The 22930-nt window shown below is 37.6% G+C and overlaps 1 protein-coding gene across 4 annotated transcripts in view; it reads right to left on the bottom strand.

The window, feature by feature from the left end:
- The window catches only part of LOC124802513 (mesocentin-like), a 629570-nt gene that overhangs the window by 72139 nt on the left and 534501 nt on the right, over positions 1–22930 (bottom strand). For all 4 annotated transcript variants that reach the window (XM_047263347.1, XM_047263349.1, XM_047263350.1 and 1 more), the window contains exons 3-9: positions 19899–20046; positions 15494–15569; positions 9595–9639; positions 8834–9007; positions 8082–8234; positions 2417–2602; positions 12–184 (exon numbers count right to left, since the gene is read on the bottom strand). In XM_047263347.1, the coding sequence (XP_047119303.1) occupies positions 12–184; positions 2417–2602; positions 8082–8234; positions 8834–9007; positions 9595–9639; positions 15494–15569; positions 19899–20046 (955 nt within the window). The remainder of the gene's footprint in view (positions 1–11; positions 185–2416; positions 2603–8081; positions 8235–8833; positions 9008–9594; positions 9640–15493; positions 15570–19898; positions 20047–22930) is intronic.

The following is a 22930-nucleotide window of genomic DNA, read 5'->3' as shown; positions in this document are numbered from 1 at the left end:
TCTCGGCTTACCATCCATGCTTCGTGAGGTGAGAGCTCGACCACTCAGGCTGCGTTCAAACCGTGGAGCAGGCCTTTCTATAAGTGCCTTTTTAGTCTCATAATGTGTCCGGCCAGAGTAACGGAATTTTGACCCAAAACGTGGGAATAAGCCTGATTTTTGTGTTGGTTCAGGTGTCATAAGTCTGAAAGTCAAGATTTTGTCAATACCTAATGTCACCAAGTTAGTAAGATATTTTCACAAACTTCCTTATTTACAGTAACAAAAAGTTTTAAACATCTCATAAGTATTACATTCTATCTACTTCAGCCCCTACACTATATGCTGGATAGGTGTCAATGAAAGGTTTCCCATTTTGCCTTTCCTTTCACAGATATTTCATTTGCATTATTTCCATAATTTTTAAGGTATTGCCATTCAATTGAAAGGTTTCCTATTTTGCCTTTCCTTTCACAGATATTTCATTTGCATTATTTCCATAATTTTTAAGGTATTGCCTTATTCAAAAACGTGGCTTTCTTTATCGGGTTAAGACTAAATTTCTGTGTTGTTCCCCAAGCACAAAAAGAGAGAGCTTGTAAACAAATAAAATAAACCATAGTGTTATAGCAAGAGCAGTACAAATGAAAGTTCTTCATGTACCATCCAAATATTCCACAAAAAAAAAAAAAAAAAAAAAAAAAAAACGTAACTGTCAAACTGGTTTTCTTTGTGTACAAAACATTATCAAAAAAGAGAGCAGTAACAGGCAAGTGTGACAAATCCATTACTATTCATGATACCCAGACATGAGTTTCTAATTAAACCATTACCACTCCAACGTCCTTTGGATACTGTAGGTGTCTGTAAAATTTAGAAACATTCTGTATACATCTAGAATGGCAAACCATGAGGGGTGTAAGCCTTTTTTAGAAAAATGCTCATCCCAGCTTTGAGTGACAAGGTTTGGTATCCTTTCCAATGGCATTTAAGAGCCCACAGACGTATTTCTCATATCTCACATCAACTACACTATACTTCAAAAAAGGTAAAGCTGTCATAAATCTGACAACTGGTTTGAAAATCATAACACTTTACTGGGCATGGTCCTACTGAAAGTGGTATTCCATGTCCGTTCCTCTGATCTTTGAACTGTCTTACCCAGCAAGCTACAGGGGAACCTAAAGTTTAAAGTGAACTCCAAATTACAAAGCAGCTCAGCATCTATTACAACAACAAACACTGTCAGAGGCGAATGAAGTGATATGTGACACATAAAAATCCTAAAGACATATCAGGGATGAACTTGAGATCTATGGATCTATAAAATCTGGCTCTTTACCATGCTTATACTGTACCATAATTTCAAAGGGGACTATACAGGATGTCCTCCATGAAAAACACATACTGTCCTCCTTGGCCTTCATATTCAACAAACATCTTCCTCTAACAATGGAAAATCCAGGATGGAATGTAACAATATTACGAAAATGAAAGTTGCTACTCACAATATAGCAGAGATGCTGAGTCACAAATAGGCACAACAAAAAGAATGTCACAATATAAGCTTTCGGCCAACAAGGCCTTTGTCCATGTGCAAGTGTGAGCAACATTTGCATTTTGTGTGTGTGTGTGTGTGTGTGTGTGTGTGTGTGTGTGTGTGTGTGTGTGTGTGTGTGTCAGTCGTCTACTTTCCACAAAGGCTTGGTTGGCTGAAAGCTTATATTGTGACTGTGTTTTTGTTGTGCCGTAGCAACTTTCCTTTTCATAATATTGTAGTATCAGCCTCAATTGTAGATGCATGGAGTTTCCTGAGCAGAGAATTGACAGCAGTTGCCATTGTCTTTGTCAATGTACACCTCAGTATAGTAGCGTAGCCCAATCCCTGACGCCTCATGAAGAGATTTACACCCCCCCCCCCCCCCCCCCCCCTAAAGTCTACAAGCACATGTTGTAAATGTTAGTGCTCTTATCAACTGTGTACTAATTTTCATGGTGCAAAACTGTTGTATAGTGCTAAAAATAAGAATAGTACATCTTAGCTCATGAGTAACACATTTTAATAAAAGTTACACCCCAAGTTCTTACACTTATTTCTGCGCATTCCAGCATTCATAAATTGAAGTATGGTGAAGACTAAGTCAGCAGTAATTCTACATTGAAGGTCAAATTCAGCTAACATGAGCATCTCAACAATCAAAGACATTTAACTACAGAAAAATGGATAACTTTTTATAGCTTGTATCAAAGTTCTACATTTTGTTGAACATACAATTAACTGATCTGAAGATGCATTTGACATTATTTTCAAGAAAGATATTACAATTTACAAATAACTGTAAAATGTTTGCAATAAATTAAAATTATAGTTATTAACTGTAAAAATATTTCCAATAAACTAAAATTATAGTTACATCTCTCATACTAAAACACATACCTAAAGAAAGTGTGATGTTCCACAGAAACCTTCCATAGCTTTTTAGCAGCTCGATGGTTGGCCAGCTTGAAACCAATGGTTGATTCATACTGTTCAAATTCACCAGGACGGATCTTTATATAGAAATTGTGCCTCTTATATGAAATTTTCAGGATCTTTGGCCACGCAAACCGGTTAATCCGTAACCTGTGCAACATATCAGAAGAATGATTGCAAATACAGTGTATTTCTGCATGTGTTTAATTATTTGCTGAAACTTCTAGTGAGAAAAAACTAGAGCAACAATGATATCTTGCAGTGCATAACCAATATCTTAAAAAAAAATAAAGTTTCCAGGTTTGAGTCTAGATCCATCACACAGTTTTAATCTGTCAGGCATTTTCAAACCAGCAAGTGATCCGCTGCAAAGTGAAAATTCATTCTAGTATCTTCAAGATTTAAATTTGAGCCACAAAACATTTTTCACAGTGGGCAATTTAAATACGCAAGCGGAACAGTAATTGGAGTTACATTACGATATTTCAATGTATTTTTTGATAGATTAACTTAATAAATCAACTGAAATAACAAATCAATAATTAAAACTGCACACCATGTGATCTTATGTAAGTACTTTACCAACATTTGCCAAAAGTAAGTTTTGAAGAAAAACTTTTATGATACCAGCATAATTCAATGCAATATGCTCCAGACTACAGACAGTGTATAAACAAATAATAAGACAGAATTGCTGAGCATTGCTTACTTTTCACAAGGAAAATGCGCCATTCTGCCGATAGACACATACAAAAGTGACACACTACCTAGCTTCTGGAACTAACAGATCCTTCTTAGGGTATTTGAAGGGATAGTTTGGGGAAGGTTAAACAGAAATGACAGTACAGTCAGACACCAGGATCAGAGAGATCAACCTGTGGTGAGGACAGTAGTAGTCAAAGTTTTTGTCTCACTACAAGTGAGCCTCTCGTCCCCCCCCCCCCCCCCCAGCTCCCACCCCCACTCCACCTAACCCCTTCTCTTTTCACCTATGAAGAAAATGTGAGTTCCAAAAGCTAGATAGCATGTCCATTTTAATGTTATGTGTGTCTATCGGCAGTACTACAAGTTTTTCCTCCTGAAGGTAAGTACTGGCCTGAAACTTGGCTCATAATTTATTTTTCTTGAATGAACACTTCTTTGATACAATTACGAGTTCAGGGCATCTGCCAAGGCAGGACAAGGTCTGATCCACTCATCACTCACAGCCTATCATGCATCAGTGACATTCTTGTCTTTGTTCTGTGCAGACTGTGCTGCGATCATACAGCTTACTGTTTATTTCAGTCACACTGTTCCAGCTTGGTGATTATTTTGCCCTTGTAGTGTTTATTTTCAGTGGTAAGCAATCACACCAAATGCTGCACAAACAAACCAGAGGAATAGTGCCCTGTATAGTGTTTGTAATACGAAAGAAACCAAAAATTTTAATGAAAGCAAATGGACTATGTAGAGAGTAATGAAAGATATGGGTCCAGGTAATTTAAAATGAATGACAAGAGGAAATAACCAATACAACATAGTGATAATGTAGAGTATTAGCTTGGATGAGAAAAGTTATGAAACAATATTGCTCACAGAATCAACAACACTCCTGCTGCTGAGACAGGTTACTTGAAAAATTTTGTTTCTTATACATTTTGAAATGTCTAAAAAATGTAAAAACTCCCATCAATTACAAAGGTCACAGAGCTGCAAGCTTCCCAAGTGCAAGTAAGATTCATGGACAAATATTAAAAGACTGTGTTGATCATGTTGTTGTTGTTGTTGTTGTCTTCAGTCCAGAGACTGGCTTGATGCAGCTCTCCATGCTACCCTATACTGTGCAAGCTGCTTCATCTCAAAGTACCTACTGCAACCTACATCCTTCTAAATCTCCTTAGTGTAGTCATCTCTTTGTCTCCCTCTATGATTTTTACCCTCCAAACTGCCCTCCAATACTAAACTGGTGATCCCTCGATGCCTCAGAACAAGTCCTACCAACTAATACCTTCTTCTAGTCAAGTTGTGCCACAAATTCCTCTTCTCCCGAATTCTATTCAATACCTCCTCATTTGTTATGTGATCTACCCATCTAATCTTCAGCATTCTTCTGTAGCACCACATTTCGAAAGCCTCTATCCTCTTCTTGCCTAAACTATTTATCACCCATGTTTCAGTTCCATACAAGGCTACACTCCATACAAATTCTTAAAAAGGCTTCCTGACACATAAATCTATACTCAATGTTCACAAATTTCCCTTCTTCAGAAACGCTTTCCTTGCTATTGCCAGTCTACATTTTATATCCTCTCTACTTAGACCATCATCAGTCATTTTGCTCCACAAATAGCAAAACTCATCTACCACTTTAAGTGTCTCATTTCCTAACCTAATTCCCTCAGCATCTCATGATTTAGTTTAACTGCATTCCATTATCCTCATTTTGCTTTTGCTGATGTTCATCTTATATCCTCCTTTCAAGACACTGTTCACTCAGTTCAACAGCTCTTCCAGATCCTTTGCTGTCTTTGACAGAATTACAATGTCATTGACAAACCTCAAAGTTTTAGTTTCTTCTCCGTGGATTTTAATTCCCACTCCGAATTTTTCTTTTGTTTCCTTTACCACTTGCTCAATATACAGATTGAATAACATCAGAGATAGGTTACAACCCTGTCTTATTCCCTTCCCAAATACTGCTTCCCTTTCATGTCCATCGACTCTTATAACTGCTATCTTCAGCATAAATTGTAAATAGCCTTTCATTCCCTGTATTTGACTTCTGCAACCTTCAGAATTTGAAAGAGAGTATTCCAGTCAACATTGTCAAAAGCCTTCTCTAAGTCTACAAACGCCAAAAATGTAGGTTTGCCTTTCCTTAATCTATCTTCCAAGAATCGAAACTGATCTTCCCCAAGGTCAGCTTCTACCAGTTTTTCCATTCATCTCTAAAGAATTCGTGTTAGTATCTTGCAGCTGTGTCTTATTAAACTGGTAGTTCGGTAATTTTCACACTTGTCAACACCTGCTTTCTTTGAGATTGGAATTATTATATTCTTCTTGAAGTCTGAGGGTATTTCGCCTGTCTCATACATCTTGCTCACCAGATGGTAGAGTTTTGTCAGGGCTGGCTCTCTCATGGCTATGAGTAGTTGTAATGGAATGTTGTCTACTCCCGGGGCCTTGTTTCGACTCAGGTCTTTCAGTGCTCTATCAAACTCATCACGCAGTATCATATCTCCTATTTCATCTTCATCTACATCCTCTTCCATTTCCACAATATTGCCCTCCAGTACATCACCCTTGTATAGATCCTATACATACTCCCTCCACCTTTCTACTTTCCCTTCTTTACTTAGAACTGGTTTTCCATCTGAGCTATTAATATTCATACAAGTGGTTCTCTTTTCACCAAAAGTCTCTTTAATTTTCCTATAGGCAGTATCTATCTTACCCTACTGATATACGTCTCTAAATCCTCCAGCCATCCCCACTTAGCCATTTTGTACTTCCTGTCGATCTCATTTTTCAGATGTTTGTATTCCTTTTGCCTGCTTCATTTACTGCTTTTTATATTTTCTCCTTTCATCAGTTAAATTCAATATCTCTTCTGTTACCCAAGGACTTCTACTAGCCCTCGTCTTACCTACTTGATCCTCTGCTGCCTTCACTATTTCACCTATCAAAGCTACCCATTCTTCTTCTACTGTATTTCTTTTCCCCGTTCTTGTCAATTGTTCCCTAATGCTCTCTCTGAAACTCTCTACAACCTCTGGTTCTTTCAGTTTATCCAAGTCCCATCTCCTTAAATTACTATTATTTTTGCAGTTTCTTCAGTTTTAGTCTACAGTTCATAACCAATAAATTGTGGTCAGAGTCCACAATTTAAAACTTGGTTCCTAAATCTCTGTCTTACCATCATATAATCTATCTGAAACCTTCCAGTGCCTCCAGGTCTCTTCCACATAGACAACCTTCTTTCATGATTCTTAAACCAAGCAATAGCTATGATTAAGTTATGCTCTGAGCATAATTCTACCAGACGGCTTCCTCTTTCATTCCTTACCCCCATTCCAAATTCACCTACTACTTTTCCTTCTCTTCCTTTTCCTACTATCAAAATCCAGTCCCCCATGACTAATAAATTTTCATCTCCCCACACTATCTGAATGCTTACTTTTATCGCATCATACATTTCTTCAATCTCCTCGTCATCTGCGGAGCTAGTTGGCATATAAACTTGTACTGCTGTGTTAGGTGTGGGCTTTGTGTCTATCTTGGCTCCAATAATGTGTTCCCTATGCTGTTTGTAGTAGCTTACCCATGCTCCTATTTTTTTATTCATTATTAAACCTACTCCTGCATTACCCCTATTTTGATTTTGTATTTATAATCCTGTATTTACCTGACCAAAAGTTTCGTTCCTCTTGCCACCGAACTTCACTGATTCCCACTATATTTAACTTTATCTATTCCCCTTTTTAAATTTCTAATCTACCTGCCTCATTAAGGGATCTGACATCCACACTCCGACCCGTAGAATGCCAGTTTTGTTTCTCCTGATAACGACGTCCTTCTGAGTAATCCCCGCCCGGAGATCCGAATGGTGGACTATTTTACCTCCGGAATATTGTATCCAAGAGGACGCCATCGTCATTTAACCATACAGTAAAGCTGCATGCCCTTGGGAAAAAGTACAGCTGTAGCTTCCCCTTTCTTTCAGCTGTTCGCAGTACCATAACAGCAAAGCCGTTTTGGTTAATGTTACAAGGCCAGATCAGTCAATCATCCAGACTGTTGCCCCTGCAAATACTGAAATGGTTGTCGCCTCTCTTCAGGAACCACATGTTTTTCTGGCCTCTCAACAATACCCCTCCATTGTGGTTGCACCTATGGTGCGGCTATCTGTATCATTGAGGCATGCAAGCCTCCCCACCAATGGCAAGGTCAATGATTCTTGGGGAAGGGAGGGGAGAGGGAAGGTGGGGGGGGGGGGGGGGGGGACTGGAAGTTTGTCATGAGTTTACATATTAAAAGCTGACTAATAACAAAATACGGTACTCACAAAATACAAAAAAGATCAAGAATAAGTACAAAGAGTGGTATCAAATTTATGTACCCCAAAATAAAAATATAAACAAGCACCCAGAACACAGATGGTAACGGTAAGTATGTCTTGAGGCTAAAAGGGTGCTCACTGGCCAGTGGTCTTGGAAACATGTACTGAATAAATGTTAATAGGGGTGGAAAGCAACAAAACAATCCAATGCAGTGGTGCAAATGGAACTGTTGTACAGAAGGAGTAACAGAGAACATGAAAGGAGAATAAAATTGTTATTTGCAGCTCTTATCTTGTTCCTAGTGCAACCCTCTCTAGTCAATGCTATTATTGTTCCTGCCCTATTATTGTTATTAAATAAGAAATTTTTTCATCTCCAGTCTTTTCATTCTCAAACAAACAACATTATTCCCAGAGTTAAATTTATCATTATCTGGATTTACAGACAGCTGAAAACAATTTTTTCAATGGTGTATTAATATGAAACAACTTAATTAAAATTAAGAGACTTAGAAGGGTTATACAGTAATGTCATGTATAATTCAACTCTATTACTGAAACATAAATTGTGACATAAAATTGGCATACCTATCCCTGTAAACCAGCAGACCGGAGGCACAAACCCCCAGCATTATGTCCACACCTTCCGAATCCTTGGCAGGGTGGAGGTCAACACCGTACATCGCAAGTTTCTTCGCATTTTCCAGATAGTGGAGCTCTGCTTCTGCTGGTGTCTGCCCTCTGAGAAAAAGTGTCATCTAAGTGCTCATGCTACAATGAATAAGTAAATTCATGAATCAACATCATGTTACTGAATGTAAGTCTATAAATCAAACTCTCTCTGGTCAAGAATGTGAATATGTTAAAGACAGTTTAATTTGCTGTGATGTGATAATTAATCTGTAACACATCAGTCCCTAGTTAATTCTAATAAAATTTATCAAGTAATAGTTGATACACTGATGCTGTACACAATTAATTTTTAAAAAATGTCAGCTATATGGTATTTCAAATCAATTCCATCAGAAGGTTTTTCACCACACCAATGAGTCAAATAACCTTGTCATAAGTCAAGTGACTATAAAAACAATACACTAGCATAAAACCAAAAAGACTGGCTTTTAATTTTAAAATTTGTATTATTTACAAGTAGCCGAAATGATAAGGAAAACCTGCAAGAACTACTGTTTAAATGCTGATGTAAATTCTTGCTTTGTAACTATTTCACTAGGAGATCCCCAATCACATAGCACATGGAAAATTTCTGCAGAGTGGAATAACTGTCATAATCCTGCAAACAAGTGTTCCATTATCAATACAAACCAAGCATAATTACTTACTTGTGTGTACGGTGCAGATCCATGACTTTCTCCTCCAGCTCGGCTGTTTGGTTTGGAGCAAACCTGAAGTCTTTTAAGTAATTCCTCCCATGCTCATCTGGATCATAGTCTCCAAGCTCTGACTGAACTAAGTATGATCCCAAAAGAGCATGTGTTACAAATGAGCAAGGTAGCCTGAAAAATAACGACAGGAAGACATTAATCATATCTTTTGAAATAAAAATCTGTTTTTGCTAAAATTTTGCACCAAAACTTTTACACTGCTGCTGCTGCAATCTGTGTTTCTTTAAGAATCACTATACATAAAGCCCTCATTCTTATTTTTCCTCAGGAACTGTGCAAACTAAATCACCCGTAAGATTCCAGATGAAAAATTCTCTGAAAAACCTAGCATCTTGTACAATATATGTTTCTGTGAAAAAAATGTGTGCGCATGGGAGGAAGGGGGAGGGGAGGGGTTGTGGTGCTTATGCACACAGGTGTGTGTGCAAGTGTAAGAGAATAATAAAATCTTAGGCTGATGTATATTTTGGTTAAAAAAGTTAAAATGATTAACAGAATTATGAATATTTCACTTTCTCCCCAGTAACAGAAATACTGTATGCAGTTTTTAAACTGACGGCTGAATAAGAAACCTGTGAAGAATGAAATACAGTAACAGTTATGGAATTCACTCATCCAAAACATACTGATTTAAAATAACTGCATGATTTGCTATTCTGTCCACAGTCATATTTATTGTACACTAGAACAATACTCACTTTCCTTCTAGAATGTCATTGCGGATCTGCAGGCACAACTGGTATCTGAAACCCAAGAAAAAATACATATTTTCCTATGCACAGAAAAAAGATACTGCTTGGGTAAGTATTCATATTTTATTTCTGTTGATTAGTAGAACAATACTGAATTATTATTTAACATCAGCAGTAAAATGCTTCATTGTGCTTTGTCAGAAGCAGCTTTACTGTAGGCAGTTATCCCAGAGAGAGAGAGAGAGAGAGAGAGAGAGAGAGGACGACTACAAGGATAGTAGATTTTGTTGAAGGATTATTTATATGTATTAAACATAAGTCAATTTACTGAATCAAGGACATAAATAGGTAAAACAGAAAGATGTCAAGTTCTACGAGAGGTCAGGATTGAAACAAATCTTCAGTTTAGGAAAGAAATTAAACAGCACAATTCTAGCACATTGGATCACCAATCACAGCTATCAATTATAAATTTTCACCAATCACCAGAAATTTTATCTCCACCAAGTTGTATCTCAGTCCTAGGTAACTGCATTGATGAATTAAAGTCACCCAACCCAGTTGACATAATCTGCCTCTCTGAACACCGTGTGACCACTGGTATAGGAACTAGGCCTAAGCACAATGAGAAACTCAGACAGGAGAGTACTGCAAATGTTAGAATAAGGAAAGGTTCTCAGAAAAGTATAATTAAAAATAATGTAAGTATATTTCATCAAAATATTGGGAGTTTAAAGAATAAAGTAGATGAGCTTCTGGTTTGTTTAGAAGATTTAGAAGCTGAGAATGAAATAGATGTACTATGCCTGTCTGAGCATCACATTGTTACTGATATGGATAAGGTAAATGTAAGTGGATATAAGCTCTCTGCACATGTAATGAGAGAAAATATGGAGAAAGGAGGAGTTGCCATATATGTCAAAAGTTATCATTGTGCAAAAAGTATAGAAACAAAAAAGTTTTGTGTAGAGAAACATATAGAAGCATGTGCCTGTGAGCTTAAATTAAATAAAGGCACATTTATAACTGTAACTGTATATAGGTCCCCATCAGGAAATTTTCATCTATTTCTGAAAAATTTGGACTCCTTGTTGTGCTATCTTTCAGACAGGGGGAAGCAAATTATTATTTGTGGGGACTTCAATGTAGATTCTCTGAAAGAGGGTAATAGGAAAAATGACCTTGAAGTATTACTCGGTTCTTTCAATTTGACACCCGTTATTGATTTTCCTACTCGGGTGGTAAAGGATAGCAGCTCACTGATAGATAACTTCTTTATAGACCAAGATAAGTTTAACCAGATAAATGCTCAGCCTGTTGAGAATGGTCTTTCTGATCATGGTGCACAGCTAGTTACAATATATGACATAGCTCCATTCAGCAATACTAAACAGTCCTCCAAAGTAGTACGTTCAGTCAACGATTTAGCAATTGCAAATTTCAGGGAAAGCCTACAGCAGATAGACTGGGATGAGGTGTACCATGAACCTGATGCCAATTTAAAATACAATTTATTTCATGACATTTTTGTAAATGCATTTGAAAACTGCTTCCCCAAGAAAATAGTTAAATATACTCATAAGAAACCTTGTAACAAACCATGGCTTACTAAGGGTATAAAAATATCTTGTAACCGGAAAAGGGAAATGTATCTGACAGCAAGAAAGAGTAGTGACCCGGAAACTATCAAAAATTATAAAAACTACTGTGTTATATTAAGAAAAAGTTATTAAAAAATCCAGGAGTATGTGTATCATGTCTGACATCAGCAACTCTGATAATAAAATTAAAACAATTTGGAATATTATTAAAAGAGAAACAGTCAACCAAGAGCAGAGGAAGACAGTATTACCATCAAATTGAATGAAAAACTTTACGAACAAAAAGTCAGTAGTTGAAAATATTTTTAATAATCATTTTCTAAATGTTGTGGATATAGTAGGATCCAGGTGTTCATTAGAAGATGCTAGGCTGTTAATGGAAGAGGCCATACCTATGCAATTTGATACAATTGAAATCTCACCCACTTCTCCCTCTGAAATTAGGAAAATAATAAACTTGCTTAAAAGCAAAAACTCACATGGAATTGATGGCATTTCCAGCAAAATACTAAAAGCTTGTTCTCAACAGATAAGTAAGATTCTCAGCCACCTGTGTAATAGCTCTCTGGAACAGGGCATTTTCCCTGATAGACTGAAATATGCTATTGTTATACCTTTGCATAAAAAGGGGGATAGATCTGATGTCAACAATTACCGTCCAATCTCCCTTCTAACAGCTTTATCCAAAATTTTGAGAAAGTAATGTATTCAAGAGTAGCTTCACATATCTGTAAAAATGAAGTACTAACAAAATGTCAGTTTGGTTTCCAGAAAGGTTTTTCAACAGAAAATGCCATATATGCTTTCACCAGTCAAATTTTGAATGATCTGAATAACCGAACACCACCCATTGGGATTTTTTGTGATCTCTCAAAGGCTTTTGATTGTGTAAATCATGAAATTCTGCTAGACAAGCTCAAGTATTGTGGCATGAGTGGGACAGTGCACAAATGGTTTAATTCGTACCTAACTGGAAGAGTGCAGAAAGTTGAAATAAGTAGTTCTCATAACATGCAAAGATCAGCACATTCCTCAAACTGGGGAACTATTAAGAATGAGGTTCCACAAGGGTCAGTCTTGGGTCCTTTGTTGTTCTTATTATATATTAATGACTTGCCATTCTATATTCATGAAGAGGCAAAGTTAGTTCTCTTTGCTGATGATACAAGTATAGTAATCACGCCTGACAAACAAGAATTAACTGATGAAATTGTCAATACTGTCTTTCAGAAAATTACTAAGTGGTTCCTTGTAAACGGACTCTCACTGAATTTTGATAAGACACAGTACATACAGTTCCGTACAGTGAATGGTATGACGCCATTAATAAATATAGACCTTAATCAGAAGCATATAGCTAAGGTAGAATATTCCAAATTTTTAGGTGTGTCCATTGATGAGAGATTAAATTGGAAGAAACACATTGAAGATCTGCTGAAACGTTTGAGTTCAGCTACTTATGCAATAAGGGTCATTGCAAATTTTGGTGATAAACATCTTAGTAAATTAGCTTACTACGCCTATTTTCACTCATTGCTTTCATATGGCATCATATTTTGGGGTAATTCATCACTGAGGAATAAAGTATTTATTGCACAAAAGCGTGTAATCAGAATAATAGCTGGAGTCCACCCAAGATCATCCTGCAGACATTTATTTAAGGATCTAGGGATATTCACAGTAGCTTCTCAGTATATATATTCTCTTATGAAATTTGTTATTAACAACCAAACCCAATTCAAAAGTAATAGCAGTGTGCATAACTACAATACTAGGAGAAAGGATGATCTTCACTATTCAAGATTAAATCTAACTTTGGCACAGAAAGGGGTGAATTATACTGGCACTAAAGTCTTTGGTCACTTACCAAATAGTATCAAAAGTCTGACAGATAACCAACAAGTATTTAAGAAGAAATTAAAAGAATTTTTGAATGACAACTCCTCCTACTTCATAGAGGAATTTTTAGATATAAATTAAGGAAAAAAAAGAAAAAAATATTTAAAAAAATAAAAAAATTAAAAAAAAATAAAGTTGTTATATTAACTTAAGTATGTTGTTAAATTAACCTAATTATGTCATGTATTGGAAAATTTGACTCGTTCCACATCATTACGAAATATCGTATTCATGATCCATGGAACTAGTATTAATCTAATCTAATCTAATCTAATCAGCATTCTCCAACTTCAAATAAAGGGAGTGTACAAGTCTGTAATATGGAGAAAGATGCAAGTTCAAAATTAACTTTCAGCTCCTTGTTGACCTGCCTAACCATTGTTCATTTCTCACTTTATATTTACCACATGAATGTACAGCTACAAGCTAAAACATTATGACAACTGCCCACCATGGGAATGAATGCTGCATGGTGGCATAGAGGGAACGTGTTTTGATACTGAAAGTATGTAAGCACAGCAGAGATAACTGGGCAATCATTTTAGTGATTACATGGGTCCCAAGATGGTATATGGTTATGGCCCACTGCATGGGAATGAGCATATCAAAAGTATGAAACTGGTCAGCTGTTTGTGTACAACTGTCATGAACATCTATGGAAAGTGGCTGAAGGACTGCGAAACCACAAGTTGCCAACAAAGTGTTGGGTGCAGACACCTCATCACAGAATGTAGAGGTCGAAGGCTTGCCTGCCCTCTAAAGCAGGACAGATGGTAATCTGTGGCACATTGGATGACGAAATATGATACTGGTTTAGGTACAAGTCTTCCACAGCCCACTATTCAGTGCACATTGTTGAACATGGGACTCTGAAGCAGACCACCCCAACGTCTGTTCCCATGTTGACCCAATGACATCATCAGTCACAATTTTATTGTGCAAGTGATCATCAAGATTGGATCATGGATCAAAGGAAACATGCCACCTGGTCAGATGAGTTACATTTGTTGTTACACCAAGACTTTTGTGCCTGGATAAACTATCATCAGTGCGAATGGTGGCTCAAAACATGACTCATGGCATGAATGATGGAGGCAAAAAAATTCCATGGGAGACATACACCTATGTTTCCACGGGACCTGTAGCAGTAATTGTAGGCACTGCGACAGCTGTGTACTATGTGAACATTGCGAACCTCCTACATCTCTTCATGCTTGATGTCTTCTCTGACAGCGATGGCACTGTCCAGCCAGATACCTGTCTGTGTCCAAAGGCTAGAACCAAGATACAATGGTTTAGCTACAACATAGCAGGTCAGCAACTGGAAGCAGTTAATTCCATAAATTATCTGGGAGTAGGCATTAGGAGTGATTTAAAATGGAATGACCATATAAAATTAATCGTCGGTAAAGCAGATGCCAGACAGAGTCATTGGAAGAATCCTAAGGAAATGCAGTCTGAAAACAAAGTAAGTAGGTTACAGTACACTTGTTCCCCCACTGCTTGAATACTGCTCATCACAAGTATGGGATCCATACCAGGTAGGGTTGATAGAAGAGATAGAGAAGATCCAACGGAGAGCAGCGCACTTCGTTACAGCATCATTTAGAAATCGCGAAAATGTTACGGAGATGATAGATAAACTCCAGTGGAAGACTCTGCAAGAGAGATGCTCAGTAGCTTGGTACGGGCTTTTGTTGAAGTTTCGAGAACATACCTTCACCGAGGAGTCAAGCAGTATACTGCTCCCTCCTACATATATCTCGCGAAGAGACCATGAGGATAAAATCAGAGAGATTAGAGCCCACACACAGGCATACTGACAATCTTTCTTTCCATGAACAATAAGAGACTGGAATAGAAGGCAGAACCAATAGAGATACACAAGGTACCCTCCGCCACACACAATCAGGTGGCTTGCGGAGTGTGGATGTAGATGTAGATGATAGTGAACTCAAATTGATGTCTTGGTCACCAAATTTACCTGATTTGAACCCTATAGAGCACGTCCTCAAGCACTATGCCCACAAACACTATTACCCCAATTCACACAAATTGCATGACCTGTGGGTAGAAATACCTTTGGAAACTTACCACAGACTTGTCAAATTCATGGTACATGTGGTCATAGTATTTTGGCTCATCAGTGTGGTTCTGGTAACCACAATGTATCCACACAAGAATGTACAACTAAGTCTCCAGTGTTTAGTATTTATAAATTAATTTAACAATGAATAGACAGTACATAAAGTCAGGAAAACATTTTTAGATATAAGAGAAAAGTTTGATATAAGAGAAAAGTGGGCCAAATTTAGACATTGCCTTTGAACACCCTCACCATTGTTATGAAGTACAACCAGCAAATAAACTATAATCAATAGAAGTGGTGATCATGGTAAACTCACCTTGTGATGTCTTCTTGCAGCTGTGCTGGATCTGGAGGGTAAAACTTAACCTCAAAGTTGAATTTCCATGGTTCATCTATAAACAAAAAGAAATTTGCATGGAAATCTGACCAAAATCATAAAATTAATTACAAATTAATTCTCAACAAAAGTAAGGAAATGATTGTTTCGAACAGTCTACAACAGGGAAGTTATACAAGGAAAATGTGAATACTATGGTATTTATGATACAACATGAAGTTTTGAACTGATGTTTGAAAAGAGACACAGGATTTGTAAGAATATTAAGGACAACATTCTTATAAATTAACAAAATGTTCCCGAAAGTAAATGTTGACAAATTCAATCAACAACAAACATAAAGTAAAGAAAATATATAAATCACTCAATAAGAATCTATATTCAACAATGCAATCAAATGAAATGAAAGAGGGAGAAGTTTAACAGTGACCAACACATGAAATGAACCAATTAGTGGTTAAACAGAGCCCAACAGTGAAATAGCTACAGTTATTGAAATATAATTTTCATGAATTTAAAAACAAAGATGATGTAACTTACCAAACTAAAGCATTGGTATGTTGATAGAGACACTCACAAACACAAACACACACACAAAATTCAAGCTTTCGCAACCCGCGGTTGCTTCATCAGGAAAGAGGGAAGGAGAGGGAAAGACGAAAGGATGTGGGTTTTAAGGGAGAGGGTAAGGAGTCATTCCAATCCCAGGAGCAGAAAGACTTACCTTAGGGGGAAAAAGGGACAGGTATACACTCGCACACACACACACACATATCCATCTGCACATATACAGACACAACAGGGTGTTTGTGTTTGTGAGTCTCTCTATCAACATACCAACGCTTTCATTTGGTAAGTTACATCATCTTTGTTTTTAGATATATTTTTCCCATGTGGAATGTTTCCCTCTATTATATTCATATAATTTTCATGACTTACATAACACATCCCTTTATATTGTAGTAACATAATAGTAACATAACATGCTTCCTTAAAAGAATGCACTTTTTGGTTATTTTACCTAAACATGTTTCTGTACAGCTTCAGCATCAGTGAGCACTTTTTTATTTCTACTGCAAGTACCGCAGCAGAAAGTATGAATTCGGGATTTACTAGCTTTAAATTTATCACTACTTTCACATTATATTTCTGTTTGTTATAACTAACTAAAATTCCATTATCTATGTCTTGTAATTACCTATTCCACCTCAGTGTTAAGTCTACACTAAATGCAGCATGTTGTCTACACTAAATGCAGCTTGTTTTGATCTACACCAGGATGTTAAGTCAGTATGTAAACTAGAAATTCAAATCTAAATCCTTGTGCTGAATAATATGTGAATAGACTGTTGTTATAATTGGCTCAGCCTGAGTTAAGCTAGATGGGCTGCTAGCTTTGCTTTTTATTATTTTAAAGAGTTATTAGTACTTTTGTATTTTTGGATGTCTGTTGATCCAGTCACTGAGAAAAGAATGTTAACTGTGCAGCTCATTATTGAGCTGTAGTGGAGGTCATTTATTTTTCTTTGTTCTCATTCATGCTTCCAACTTTTAGGAAACTCATAATGAAACATACAACTAGCAGATCATTGTGAAATGTTTTTCATAAAATAGACAACTATTATTTACAATTACCAAAAACACAAAAATAGTATTAATTCCTCAGAAACAGCTAGTTTAACTCATAATAGGCCCGCTACAACAACAGTTCCTATTGCAGAGAATGATGCATTTTATCATGTGACTGAAATATGTAGGCATTTACAGGAAACGTGCAACTTAAGGTAAGATGCAATACAATAATAATGATAGTGATATTTTTAGTGCCCATTGATTCAAAATTCATACACTTCCTGGTTCTGTATTTTCAGCACCATTCATTGTTGCTGTTGCTGTCATTGTTGTCGTCAAGTTCAAAATCTATGATGAATGGTACTTCATTTAAGCAAATCAGATATAACTTTACAAACCAGGATCAAATTGAAATTCTTTATACAGTTCTTCAGTGACAAAATCTTTTCATTTTACATTTATCTATTCCCGACATTACCATGAATGGATAAAGTCATCTGCCCATTTTGATAGTCATGAGTCCCTTAGGCATTCACTATTCAGTTTTGCATCAGAAGGCCTTACTTCTTGCAACATACAATGAAGCGCCAAAGAAACTGGTACAGGCATGCGTATTCAAATACAGAGATATGTAAACAGGCAGAATATGGCACTGTGGTCGGCTGTGCCTAGACAAGATGATAAGTGTCCTATGCAGTTGTTAGACTGGTTACTGCTGCTTCGATGGCAGGTTATCAAGATTTAAGTGAGTTTCAAAGTGGTTCATAGTCAGCGCTTCAGTGATGGGACACAGCATCTTCCAGGTAGCGATGAAGTGGGGACTTTCCCATATGACCATTTCATGAGTGTACCGTGAATTTCAGCAATCTGGTAAAACATCAAATCTCTGACATCTCTGTGGCTGGAAAAAGATCCTGCAAGAACGGGAGCAACAATGACAAGAAAATCGTTCAACATGACAGAAGTGCAACTGTTCCGCAAATTGCTGCAGTTCAATGCTGGGCCATTAACAAGGGTCAGCGTGCGAACCATTCAACGGAACATCATCGACATGGGCTTTCGGAGCCAAAGGCCCACTCGTGTATCCCTGATGACTGCATGACATGAAGTTTTACACATCACCTGGGCCCATCAACACCAAAATTGGACTGTTGATGACTGGAAACATGGTCGGATGAGTCTTGCAAATTGTATCTAGCGTATATACATGTATGGGTATGGAGACAACCTCATGAATCCACGGACTCTGCCTATCAGCAGAGGACTGCTCAAGCTGGTGGAGGGTCTGTAGTGGTGTGGGGCATGTGCAGTTGGAGTAATACGGGGCCCCTGATACGTCTAGATACGACTCTGACAGATGACATGTACATAAGCATCCTGTTTGATCACCTGCATCCATTCATGTCCATTGCGCATTCCGACAGACTTGGGAAATTCCAGCAGGACAGTGTGACACCCCACACGTCCAGACTGGCTCCAGGAACACACTTCTGACTTTAAACACTTCCTCTGGCCACCAAACTCCCCCAATATGAACATTATTGAGCATATCTGGAATGCTTTGCAATGTGCTGTTCAGAAGAGATCTGCACCCCCTCGTACTGTTATGGATTTATGGACAGCCCTGCAAGATTTATGGTGTCAATTCCCTTCAGCACTACTTCAGACATTAGTCGAGTCCATGCCATGTAGTGTCGCGGCACTTCTGTGTGTTTGTGGAGGCCCTACATGATATTAGGCAGGTGTACCAGTTTTTTTGGTTCTTCACTGCATATTTTACATGCAGTGTGAGCAGTGGTGCAACTTGCTAAACTAAATTTGTAACAGACACAGTACTGCAATGGATTCTTCTTAAGAATATAAGTTGTTCAAAATGCAAACTGTACATTCAGATTAAATGACACTGGGGGCATGACGAGTAACTGTTTATACGATGTTGTAAAATTTATCTTTTATTTCTGTAACAATTTAATTAATGTATTCACTGCAGGGATGGAATGCATCAGTACTGTGTGTTCCTGAGAAATGTGAGAGAAAACTAATTGTGATGATACAGGCAGCAAGGAAATGATTAATTAATATGATAAATTACATTTGTATGATTCACTAGTTATTATCAGATGTAAGAACTCCAAACAAGAAATGACAGCTGAATAATGAAAAAGTGGCTACTTGACAAGTGGCACACACACGATAAATCTGAGGACACAAGGTCCATTCTGCCAAAAGAGTGGGTAGTCTTGGACGAGAGCAGAATTACTATTCAGCATTATTTGATTTCTCTTTGGATTTGTCTGGCTGTGGCCTACATGATATGTGGTTAATGGTTGACTTCTCTGCTAATTTTCTCAATACCCTCAGTAATGAATCTCCACATCCCCCCCCCCCCCCCCCCCCGTTCATGATGAAGCAATCTTCATTCTGAAAAACTGTGTGTGTCAATGAGTCCTGCCCCTTTGTAAAGAAAGGATACTTTTCCCCCTTTCTAGTGAACAAGAATTTAATGCATAAAATGATGTAACTTTCTGTTTGACTTCAAACGATCGAACAACAGGGCAGTTTTGTTCAAAATAATCCCAAAACTGTGAAATTACATCAAAAACAGCCCTCAATTTTGCATGTATGTCACATCTGGTTACTCATTTGTTGAATCAAGAAGCAGCAGCTGAGGCCATAAACTGTCCATTAAAATACTCGCATGTGCAAAATGTAATAAAATGATTACGTCTCACACAAGTCTCTCACAAACAGACGTACTACAAGAAATACTGAAAAATACAAGTAATTTATATGAAGCCACAGTTTCACTTACTCTTTATGAATTTTGTGACCCGTTTGTCCAGCTCGAGCCAATTACGAGGATCGTGTCTGTCTTCGTAAGTCAGGGCAAAGTAGTCCTTCTCTAGAAGATTCAAGTGCTCACACACTTTATCCAGCACATCCTGGCCCTTTGCTCTTCGCTGTGAACAAAAACATACTCTCAGTGATGGACTGTAAATACTGGGAAAAGATTTTATACAATTCGCAAATGTATTTGATCACAGTAAACACATTTCACCTTTTTATTTTATGACATGAATAAAGGACTGGGTACCACTGGATATCACTGTTACTTCAGTCATGATCATAACATTCCTAACTCATTTTATTGGATTCATCTGATAAAACCATAATTGAACTTTTGTTTTAAGTATTCAACTATTCACACATAGAAATCCAATTAAATCAAACAATGGAAAATTCAGGATGGAATGTAACAATATTATGAGAAGGAAAGTTGCTACTCACCATATAGCGGAGATGCTGACTCACAGATAGGCACAACAAAAAGATTTTTCACACTTAAAGCTTTCGGCCAATGGCCTTTGTCAACAACAGACACACATACACGCACACACACTCACGCAAACCCAAGTCGTGTGTGTGAGTTACGTTTGCGTGAGTGTGTGTGTGTACGTATGTGTGTCTATTGTTGACAAAGGCCATTGACGGTAAAGCTTTAAGGGTGAAAATCTTTTTGTTGTGCCTATCTGCGACTCAGCATCTTCGCTATATGGTGAGTAGCAGAAATCCAATTAAGGAACCTGAGTTCCTCAACATTCTGCAATACTCTTTTTTTCTGCCATATTAACACCTGTTACAAAAGCTTTCTTCAAGCTACTCTTAAAATTCTTCAGATCTTGGGGAAAAACTTTCAGTAGTCAAGATCACATAAATTAGCCTTCATTGCTGACAACCAGTTTCGACAATTGAACTGTCATTTTCTGTTCTTCAAAAAGTTTTTGTTATAAAATGTGTCCACTGTGATTTATTACCTCATACCATGTTATGATTATATTGGATACAATATATCACATTATTTATAGATTTTGAGAGAAATAGGATTATTTACAATTAAAAATCCCCTTGTGCACATGGACATGTTCGTGTCTGTAGTGCTCACAGAAGCTTGTTAATTCTTAAAACACATAATATACAGACAGTCTCAAGTAAAACATAGATCACTCCTTCCGTTCAACATGAGAAAATTCAGTCTTCACATCTACTACTGATAGAAAGGGTACTAGAACAGTTTTGCATAAAACCCCCATTTATTCCCCTTGCACAAAATAACTTCCACTGCTTTTAATGCATCTCCTCATATTTCAAATCTACTTTTCCCGAAGGATCTTCCAGTAGCTGGACACAATTTCATCTAAAGTTTGCAAGGGCACTTCAAATGGCCTGCCCTTAAGATGCATTACTGCTTTCGAAATAAGACAAAGTCAGACTCGGTAAGATCAGGCTATAGAGAGGCTACTAAATGGGTCTAATGATTGCAAACATTGTAGTTAAGGTTCTAGACTTGCATCCAGTAGGTGATGCATATTAGATGCTGCAGGTCGCCAGCACTGAAGTCGCTACCATGCATGACCCATAGAGGCAGCACCGTGGCCATTTGGGCAATGTCGTTGGCATGCATATAAGCTGGCCCATGGACAGTAGCAGCATTTGTTACGTGCTGCATGAAGTGTTAAGTCTATTGTCATATCACTACCCTTAGAATGACCCTACTTTTTTTTCTGGACTGTCTGGTTTTTGTTATTAGTATACATTCAGCACACAAATGACAACAATTCTTGCTCTGTTTACAGTTACACTTTCATTTTAGGAGTGGTGGTAAGCACTTGCTACTCTACCATGCATTTCATGACACAGCCAAATTCATCCGGGTACTATGGACACCAAGTTTCTTCTTAAACTTTGACAAAACAGCTGTTACTGCAGTAACAACAGCAACAGCACTCGTAACAACTACAACTGCAAAGCAGCAACAGCAAGAACAGCATGTTGCTATCCTGGAGCTCGTGTGTCAGTAGTAACAACATCAGTCATTGGTTACAACTAGGGCTCCACTACCATTCACCTCCTTCGACAAGGCTTCAGAGAGCTGGAACACATACCTCCTAACATTTTGAACACCACTGTTTTGCTTATAGCATTTCAGATAGGCAGCAAAGCTTTACTCCTGTCTTCTAGTGGTGCAGAAATTGTGACCATTCACAGTCCATAGTAATTTATCTTTCAGTGAGTTATGTACTCTGTTAACTAAACACTATAGCCATCAAGCACACCTTGTAGCAACCAACCTAAAGTTTAATCAGTGTTACAAACAAGAGGGACAGTCATGTGCGGCATGGGCTGATGACTTCCAGGGCCTTGCACAACAATGCAGTTTCAATTACCAGAGTTGTAAAGTTTCCTATGCAGAACCACTGACTCATAATGTGTTTATGTGTCCAGCTGTGCCTAGTCCCCAACGGGGAAGTCTGGCCTAAGCATTAGCAACATTCAATTCTGGCCTTAGTGAAGTCTTGCTAAATCTTTTGAGGTTGCTTCTAAAGCTCAGTGTACATTCGATAAAGTAATCGAGGTATCAAAAGTAGTTAGTTACTGTCATGACACCAGCATTCAGCTGATGATTTTGACTTGTCATCTTTTTCTTCCACCCTCAAGTCTCACCAGAGTTCAAGGTCATCCGAATCACTAGTATCTCATGAGAGACTTCACTAATTCGATCATAACAATTTCCACTCAACAATGTGTAAAACCTTTTATAATTATAAATGGGTGGGTCAAAAACATCCTTCCACGTCAGCATTGAAGCATGTGGCATCATACATATCACTAAATCTTCAGTCATGGTCAGGTGGCAGCACAATGCATGATACACTGGGATTGCAGCTGGCACTATCAACGGAAGCATCTCTGTGCTGAAGTGGGGCGCTTATGTCTCATAAAATGTCAGACAGATCCAAAAGACTGGTTGCCTGCCCCTGAAAAACATTATTGGCAGCACAACTG

This window comes from Schistocerca piceifrons, chromosome 6 (genome assembly GCF_021461385.2).
Source record: "Schistocerca piceifrons isolate TAMUIC-IGC-003096 chromosome 6, iqSchPice1.1, whole genome shotgun sequence".
NCBI lineage: Eukaryota > Metazoa > Arthropoda > Insecta > Orthoptera > Acrididae > Schistocerca > Schistocerca piceifrons.
The sequence above is the reverse complement of the archived record's forward strand: the minus strand, read 5'-3'. Positions and strand labels throughout refer to the sequence as shown.